Source organism: Sinocyclocheilus rhinocerous, unplaced genomic scaffold (assembly GCF_001515625.1).
Source record: "Sinocyclocheilus rhinocerous isolate Xijiao unplaced genomic scaffold, SAMN03320098_v1.1 scaffold2126, whole genome shotgun sequence".
NCBI lineage: Eukaryota > Metazoa > Chordata > Actinopteri > Cypriniformes > Cyprinidae > Sinocyclocheilus > Sinocyclocheilus rhinocerous.
In genome coordinates this window covers 479,652-489,422 of record NW_015639773.1, presented here as the reverse complement: position 1 = coordinate 489,422, position 9,771 = coordinate 479,652, and the positions used below count along the sequence as shown (strand labels likewise).

The 9,771-nt window shown below is 33.5% G+C and overlaps 1 protein-coding gene across 2 annotated transcripts in view; it reads left to right on the top strand.

Annotated features, from left to right (window-relative positions):
• The first annotated feature begins 5,127 nt into the window (after positions 1-5,127).
• LOC107751832 (Nance-Horan syndrome protein) overlaps positions 5,128-9,771 on the top strand; it is a 95,944-nt gene continuing 91,300 nt past the window's right edge. For both annotated transcript variants that reach the window (XM_016567603.1, XM_016567602.1), the window contains exon 1: positions 5,128-5,681. In XM_016567603.1, the coding sequence (XP_016423089.1) occupies positions 5,402-5,681 (280 nt within the window). In that variant the 5' untranslated portion in view covers positions 5,128-5,401. The remainder of the gene's footprint in view (positions 5,682-9,771) is intronic.

Sequence of the window (9,771 nt, the reverse complement as noted above, 5' to 3'; positions counted from 1 at the left end):
GTACCTGTAAATGTTGGGGTCGGATGCTGATGAGCGGGTAATCATGTGACCGTTGAGTCTGACCTCAGTGCCTGATAGCGGCATCATTGTTCTGTCCGTCACACGCCGCAGCAGATCGGCTGTGGACAACAGGACAATAGAGAGTGACATGCTTATACAACCATATGACATAAACATGGGCCTCACGTCCACAATGTATTTAATTATATCACACTTAATGTATGAATGTCATTGCATTCGATAAGAGACTGTCAAAATAAGGGCATGCATTTTACAAAAGAGACCTCACAGGCACATTTTTCAGGCAAAACAATTCAGAAAAACAAGTTGGAAATGCTCAAACAATAGATCTAGTTTTGACTCCATGGAACCCCATTCAAAGTCCCTCCAGAACTAGAAACATTAATGATAATACTCCAGTAAAGTTCATTTCATTACCATTAGTTAATGCATTAAGTATCATGAACTAATAATGAACATTTACAGCATTTATAAACAAAGGTTAATCTTAATTTGAAAATATAGGCCTACTGTTGCATTGTTAATTCAATGTTAATTGATATATTAGTATATTTATAATAAAATATTTTAATAATAAAATGTTATTGTTTTATTTATTAATTTAGGGTAATGTTCATTTATAAATGTACTTTTAATATATGAAAAATATATATATAATTTAAATAAAAAGTTATGTTAGTTATATTTAATATATTATTTATATATTAAATAAAAAGTTAATATGTATATCCTTAATAAAATAAATCATAATTTTATATTATGTAATAATATGTCCTAAGATTACATAATATTAATTATTAATATAGGGTAATGCTCATATATAAGTATATATATGATAATCATATATTATTTGTTATTATTCCTATAAATATACTTCAATTCATTCACAGTTTTAATTCAGTATTTATTTATTTCACATAAGGGCATTTATTTTAAAAAAACAGCGCAGGCACACTTTTCAGAAAATAACTGAAATGCTAAAACAATAGATCTAGTGTTAAAAAAACTGTGAAAATGAGAAAAACGAGAAAAGTCCCTACAGTACTTCAGCGCAGTTGCTTTGATATTCTGTTTTTAAAATGCAATGACATGTTGACAAGTGTGAATCCAGTGTCTAAATGCATTGTAGGGTCATTAAGGTGAACTTTAGCTGCCTTTTTTCTAGATTACACATTTATATTTAATATCTAACCATGCAGAGGCCCATCACCCATAGCAAACAAACACATCAATACAGACAGATGTAGGTCACGTGAGTGTTTGGCTTCATTCTGTCAGATTACAAATCCATAAACGGCCTTAAATGAGTTCAAATCCAGTTCAGCTCTGTTTGTCTTTCTAGGTCTGTCTCTGTATTTTCTCTCTCTGCTTTTGTCATTCATTATTGATGCTCTTTTTTCTGTGAACAATGTAAAACAGCCTTCTGAATGAGTTTTTTTCACGGCGAGAACACAGGGTTAAGTGTCTCAAGCAGTTGGAGTCACAGATGAGATGGTCGTTTTAGCAGAGAGACATATTTAGACAAACACACACATTAACAGACGGATATAGAAACACAGTCACTCGTGGCAGCTGTGCTGGTTTCACAAAGACACAAGCAGTGTGGAGGTCAGAGGTCAAGCGACTGAGACTCCCACTCTCTCCATGTACCCAAAATAACCTGCGCTCAGTCGTCCTGGATCTCTCTCACATGGATGTATGAAGTCAAATCAGCTCAAGTTCACTCACACAGGTGTTCAGTCACAGGTGTAGCTCAGCAGTTCACAGCACAATACTTTTGCCATCCTTTTTTCTTCCTTTAAAATAAAGGTCATTTGCTTTAATATTTTTATTAAGGACATCCACTGATTTTAGGTTTTATTTAAGTTATTTAAGACAACATTTGAAGCACATCCAGAACTCGGAGAATTAATGGTAAGACTTTACAATAAAGTTCAAATCATTAACATTAGTTAATACATTAGATATAATTGAAAACAATTTTTTACAACATTTATTAATCTAGGTAATGTTAATTTAAAAATATTAAATACACTGCTGTTCATTGTTAATTCATAGATGTATTATTTATTTATTTGTTTTTATTTATTCCTCTATTGTTATTTTGGATAGTTTTAATTTATAAATAATTCTCAGTTCTGCTGGTTTGTTTGTTTATTCTTATTTTTATACGAATATATATATGTGTGTGTGTGTTAATAATAAAATTATGTTTTATTTATTAATTTACAATTATATTATATATTATAATTATATTACACTGTTCAATTTAGTGTGTGTGTGCGTATTTAATAATTTAATTCACAGTTATATTATTTGTGTTAATCATATATTTTATTATTATTTATATTTTAATAATAAAATGTTTGTTTTATTATTAGTTATCTTAATCTAGATTTATGTTTATTTCTAAATATACTTATATTTTAGGGTTAGGGTTAGGGTTAGTTAGGGTTAGGGTTAGGGTTAGGGTTAGGGTTAGGGTTAGGCATGTCATGGCATGTCAAAACTTTTCCAGGGCCCCAAAACACCCTCGACCCCAGAGGGTTAATATGTTTTAATTTGATGAAATATACTATTTTTTATATGGATTAATTTAAGATAATATTTTTATAAATTTTTATAATTACATTACGCTGTGCTGTGTTGACTTTACATTACAATAAAATATTTTGTTTTATTTATTAATTTACAATAATGTTCATTTATAAATATACTGTTGTTCATTGCTAATTTACAGTTCTATTATATTTGTTAGTCTTATATTTTATTAATATTTTTATTTTAATAATAACATGTTTTATTAGTAGTTATTAATTTAGATTTATGTTCATTTATAAATATATTTTATTAAGATTTTTTATTTTGGTAAATTAAGATTTTTTTATTATCAGTTCTTTTAACTGGAAGTAACTGGACCTAGATTAAACAGTGTAAAATTCAGAGTGGAAGCATGCAATGAAATTCACTGCACTCTATTTTAAATAAATTAGATTATTTTATTAAAACAGTAATTTTGGAAGCATGTTGTCCCCGGGCCCTGATTGAGAACCACTTACCCAGATCCATCCCGATCAAACATAAAAGTATCTTCTCTATCTGAATGTGAAGTTGTGACCATAACAGAAGGCTGTGATGGATCTGCAGTGTCTGAAGAAACAGACAGTGATTCACTGAGCACACCCAACGGCTCCTGATCTGCGCACAGCGAAGGATGTAATACAAATGAATTGATAAAATACGTCACTCTGATTTGATAGATTTTCAGCCAGTACGCCGAGGCTCTGCACTGTCCTTCATTCATTCAGCGTGTGAGTGTGTTTTTGCTTTGCAGCGATGGCAGTTGTGTGTGAGACTCAGTGTGAGCGGTGCAGTAGGAAGGGACGAGAGCTCTTCAGTTCTTATCAGGCTTTAGTGAAATTCCTCACTCAGCAAATGTGAATGAGACTCTCAGTGACGCGTCCCCACAGGAATCTCTCTCACTCTCACACACACACACACACACTAACCTGCATGGACTGAAGTGTGGAAACACATCACTGATTTGCACAATCTGCAAAGAACAACATTTGTCCACTAAAAGGTCAGTTATTGTTTGTGTTACAGGTTTAAGGGTTATTAAACGAGCTAATTTACCACAAGCATCAAAATGCATTCTACGCTATTCTGTTCTATTCTACAGGGAAAAAAACAGGGAAAGTCGTCCACTCTCACACACACACACACACATACTAACCTGCATGGACTGAAGTGTGGAAACACATCACTGATTTGCACAATCTGCAAAGAACAACATTTGTCCACTAAAAGGTCAGTTATTGTTTGTGTTACAGGTTTAAGGGTTATTAAACAAGCTAATTTACCACAAGCATCAAAATGCATTCTACGCTATTCTGTTCTATTCTACAGGGAAAAAACAGGGAAAGTCGTCAAATGTGAAGTTGTCATGGGGGCTTCTAAAGTCTAGGTATGTCAAGTCGGGGCAGGCTGTCACATTTTATATGTTGTAATGTTATACAATTAATTACAGTTTCTATGAACCAAAATAATGGTTTGATATTTTTTATTACCTTTTGTGTTTTTGCTTTTACAAATTTCTTTGGATTATAGTTTTGTTTATTGGTTCATTTGTTATTCATATTTGTTTTACTGTTTAAATTTTGCTAAAATGTCATATAATATAGGCCAGACTTTAAATCAATAGGGGGCCCATCAATTATGGTTTGATCTAGTTAGAAAAATGAAAATATGCATTAAAGAAAAATACAATATTAAGTTTAGAATTTCAACCAAAACTTTTTTTAAACATCATTGTCCCTTCCATATTAAAATGTATTAAGTACAATTAAAATGTAATAAATGTATATAACTCTGTAATCCTGCACATGTATTGTACTAAAAAAAAATTCATTAAATGGAATTAAGCTGAAATAAATTTAAATATTAATATAAGATGAAATGCTAAAATTAGAAATGTTGCCTTTGAAACAAAATAATAATAATTTAATGAGAATAAAGTCATAGCAGTGGGAGATTAAAGTCTTAATATTTTCAGAATAAAGTCCAAATGACCAGAACAAAGTAATAGCAATACCAGAAAAGTTAATAATTTAAGACTTTGTACTTCATTCTCAAAATATTATAACTCTAGTTTCACAATGCTACGACTTCATTCTCATAATCTTTATTATTTTGTATATGGCATTAAAACTTGTAAAAATGGCTCAAACTAAAACTGGAAAAAAAAGAAAGTTAAATAGAAATAAAAATCAAAATAAAATGACAAAAGCATATAAAAATTACTACAACTGAAACTAAATTTGAAAAATTGAAATATAAAAATAAAAGTTATTTCATTTATTATAATGAATAATATATAATAAATATTCTAACACTTCTCATCAATACTGTTAATTTTATTATTAATAATAATAATAAGCATTGATTTTTTTTAAATGCTGTTTCTTTATCCAGCAAGGGATTAAAAAAAATAAAAAATTTCATGTTGAAGACCTCTTATTTAAGATATTTACCATAAACTGACTTTGAAAAACATCTGTCTGTCTCGTGAATGGAAAGCGATTGTTCCGGATCCAAATGTCGCCGCACTCCACTCCAGGTTTTCGCTCCGTCTTTCCTTAAACGCATTCGGAGTTTAAAGCGCAGAAAAACACGCCAGTGAGTGGAAGCGGGATCAGAGCGGCAGAGGCGGATCTCAGTGCGGTTCAGCGTGTGTGTGTGTCCGGCGGAGGATGGAGGACGACCCGCGAGAGACCCTGGACTAACGCAGGAGGAGGAGGAGGGGGTCTTGCTTTTTACATGGAACCTGTTTGCGTTTTCCTCCAAAGGTGGATTTTATACTGAAACAGTACAGGACAAAATGCCATTTGCCAAGCGGATCGTGGAGCCCCAGTGGCTGTGCAGACGCGCGTACGCGGATGAGGAGGGTCTCCTGCTCCAGGACCTGTGCGCCTTCAGTAATGTGGCTCTGTCCCGGACCCTGCGCCAGCTGTCGGATCTGGCCAAACACGCCTGCTCGCTCTTCCACGAGCTGGAGCACGAGCTGCTCGCCACGAACCGGCGCGTCTGTGCGCTCCGGGGGAAGATGAGCAGGATCCAGGAGACCACCGGCGCGCTCGACCCCAAACAGGAGGCAGTGCGTGAGTACCTACCCCGCTCCAGGAGTGTCTTTTGTATCCAAAAAGATGAAGAGTTCGTTTTCTCAAGGTTTAGTCCTGCGTAATGGTGATCGATTGCACTTGCGATCTTTGGGTCACCAGTCCAGATGTTTTACCGCTCGGATACATGACACAAACAGCCTTTAAAGAGTTATGTAATGCAAGTAATTGTTTACTTTTGCGTGCTCTTGTCTCCTCTCCAGCGCGCACGACTGATGGTCTAGTGGTTAAAGATCTGGACTTGAGACCGAAAACTTGTAGGTTCGACCCCAATATGAAGTGATTCATGGACTCATGGTCAAAACTCTCTAAACATTCAGGTTACTCTAAGGGGAGCATGTGGTTATATGGTTTCTAGGTAGACCATCTTGATCAAGCTGGTTTTTAGATCCTAGACCAGCTAGAAACCAGCAAACATGTTCCAAAACGCAGCTACTGTAGGGCTGTGAGTCAATGTGGAGAATGTGGTGAAAGTAGTTGGTTTATGTAGTGAAGGACAGCAGAAGGGGGGTGTGTGCACTTCACACCAGATGACATTGGGAAAACATGATTCTTGTTACTGAGAACATCATTTCCGTGTTGCATAAGAACAGATTCTGTCATTTATGCACATGCGAAAGTGAAACCAGCCTGATGTCTGTGATCCGTGATGAATCGAGTCAGAGCCTGTGTTTCTGTCGGAAGCTGTGCTTCGTTTGTGTGGTATGATGAGATTAGTAAAGTTAGATTAGTAAGGTTTTGTGTATTTGCTGATTTCAAATGGACCTGCAAGAGTGAAAGAGAAAGTCTTTTTTTTTTTTTGAGAGTGTTTTAAAGTCTCTGGCCTTTTGGATTTATTATTATTATTATTATTATTATTATTATTAATCATGATAGTGTTTTAATAATATTTAATTATAATAGTAATTATTTATTATGTTTTATATTTTGTATAATTATATTTATATTTTATTGTTCCTTATTTATTTTACATATATAAAACATTTAATAATATTACAATTACTAATAATAATAATTATGCACATTTAAATAATTAAATAAAATATAAAATATTTAAAAACATTAAATGATAAAATTTTAATGAAATAATACAAAATATAAAACAATAAAATTAGATACTACTTATAATAATTATAATAATACTTTTCTTCTTCTTATTATTATTATTATATTTTTTGTTTTGTATTATTTTATTGTTTCATATTCATTTAAAATGTTTTATATAATAATAATAATATCAAATGTATTGTTGTTTTATATTTTGTATTATTCAATTTATATTTTGCTTAATTATTTAATTTAATTGTTTTATAACAACAACAACAACAATAATAATAATAATAATAATAAATATTTTGTAAAATATGAAAACAATAATAAACCAATGATATAACTAAAATAATACAAAATATAAAACTTAAAATTAAAATTGATATTATTATTGTTGTTGTTATTGTGGTCAAAACATCTGGCATTGTAGAAAAGTCCATAATGTTCTCTTTAAGAGACACCTGGACTTGGCATGGATGATCTTAAAGATTTTGATAAATACACATGACCACCATAGTGGACAGGATTGAAAGAAATATTTCAGAAGAGCTGAAAGATTCTATCAAATTATTATTGTTGTTATTGTTATTTTATTATTTATTTATTTATTGTTCAAGGTTAATGTAAAACTGCGAAAATGTAAACTGTGAGTAGTTCATCAAAGAATGGATGTTTGTTATAGCAGAACACCCTCTACGGTGCTGTCAGGACGTTCTGTCTCCTCATGCTGTCTGAATCTCCTGATCTTCAGGGTCATTTTGGGGGAATGTGATGTTTATGGAATAACACCCAACCTGGCGTGTCCTTCCAGCCCTCCTTCCTTCCCCGTCCCGTCTTTCTTTAGCCACTTATAGTTTGTTTTGCTCTGGGAGGTCTCATTCAAACACTTTCCTCATGAGGTTCGTTTCTGTGTGTGACCCATTCAGGGAAGTCTGGCCCAACTGAGACTCTGAGAGGATCCTGAGCAAAGTTCACAACACATCAGCTTGTGTAATCCAGCTCCCTTTAGACAATCCATAAGGCTGGAATCTCCGCTCCAGCAGTCTGCTTCAATAACTGAATAAGTGCCTGTTTTCAGCCTCTCATTCCTGTTTAACCTGTCATTTGGAGGTCAAAGGTCACTAATGCACTTCGTCCAGCACTAGTCGCTGGTACCTGCGGGTCATTATGGGTCAGACAGATGGATTCCGTCATTAATCAAATAGATTGGGATCTTTTGTTTGTGTCAGTCTGCTTAAACATGACATCGTAATTATGGTTATTCATCAGACCAACCCCATAAAGATTTATTTTTCATTTTAAGAGAGTCTTGGAAGTAAACTGTCATTTTTGCCAGCAGTTACAACAGACTTGAGCGGAGAGGAGACCGAATCATGCAAAAGTTTTAGTTACAAAGCCATTTTAAAGAGAGAGAGAAAAAAATCCAGACACATTTGTCATGCATTATCAATCAAAAATGTGCAAAATATGCGATTATCAAATTGAAGTGAGTAGTATTCAGTAGGTGCACAATCAATCAAAATAAAACCAAAATCACAATATGGTTTGGTGTGATTATCAAATCATATTCAAATTTAGTTAAATAAATATATGGCTACGTGTTTCAGAGTAAAGCGTGGCACTGAAGAGAAACTTTAAGGACTTGGCTGCAGTTATTCATCAAAATAAAAGTTGGATGGTTTGGTTTAACTTTTGAAAATTAAAAATAAATAAATAAGACATAAATATTAGTATTGTAATTTTAAAGTTGAAAATACAATAAAAAGATACTTTTTTGTTTTACCGTGAAATATTACAATAGTATTCTTATTTTGTTTTATTTAGTAATTTTGATATTATTATTATAATTATTATTTAGCCATATTGATTGATACATAATCACAATATTTTAGCCAAATTGTGCAGCTCTACAAACCTGCATTTTTTTTAAAATAGCAATCACAATGTTTTTTTGTTTTTTTTACATTTCTATTTGATTTTTTGCCCCAAATTGTGCAGTCTTAGTATTCTGCTATTATGTGGAATGTTATGTAGAATAAAACCTATGTTTAGACTCCTGACAAAATACTATTTTTAACTTTTTATGTGGAAAAATGTACTTGGTGCACCTTTATGTGTATTTTTACATTGATTTTTATCATTGCTCATACTCAAGGTTAGAGCTCTGTTTAAATCCTAAGTATTCAACTTTAGTGTGTAACTTGAGCCTGTAAGCAGCCGCCCAGAGCGCCCTAAAAAACACTAAACCACTCTGAACACCTTAGCAACCACTTAGCAACGTCCTGTGATCCATCCAAACAGTCTAGCATTGTGGCACAGGTTTTATGTTGGCAATCTCAGCTCATATTTTCTTCAGAAAATGTAAAACTGGTTCTGAGCTAACAGCTGGTATTGTGAGGATGATGTTGGTTTCTCATATCAGAGGAACTTTTGAAGTCTGTGTTATTGTTGTGGTAATGATATATTGAATAGATTTGTGTACACCCTTTCCCAGCACCATAATTACCCTCCATCAGCCCTTTCACAGTGATTGTCTCTTGTGCGCTTTAACAACAGAGCAGCTAATATGAATCTGAATCAGTGCAAATGTGAGAGTGTGAGAGTGTGAATGTGGGGGGTGGGGGGCTTTGGAAGGGCCTGTGGTACCATTGAGAATCAGCATGGCCACATTAGGACCTGTTTACGTTGCTTCTGCTGCACATGGCATGAGTGTGTGTGTGTGTGTGTGTGTGTGTTCGTCTCTGTTATATCAGGCATGATGCTGACACAATTAGGTCAAACACTGTAAACAGTGTTTTGCACATGCTCTCTAAGCCTCATCCCTGTTCAACACACTCTCTCTCATATACATAAACATGTTCTCATGTTTTCCTCATATGTGACCCTGGAGCACAAAACCAGTCTTAAGTCGCTGGGGTATATTTCTAGCAATAGCCAAAAATAGATTGTATGTGTCAGTTTCCAAAAAATTGACCCTTTTGACTGGTTTTGTGGTCCAGGGTCACATATATTGTCTGAATGC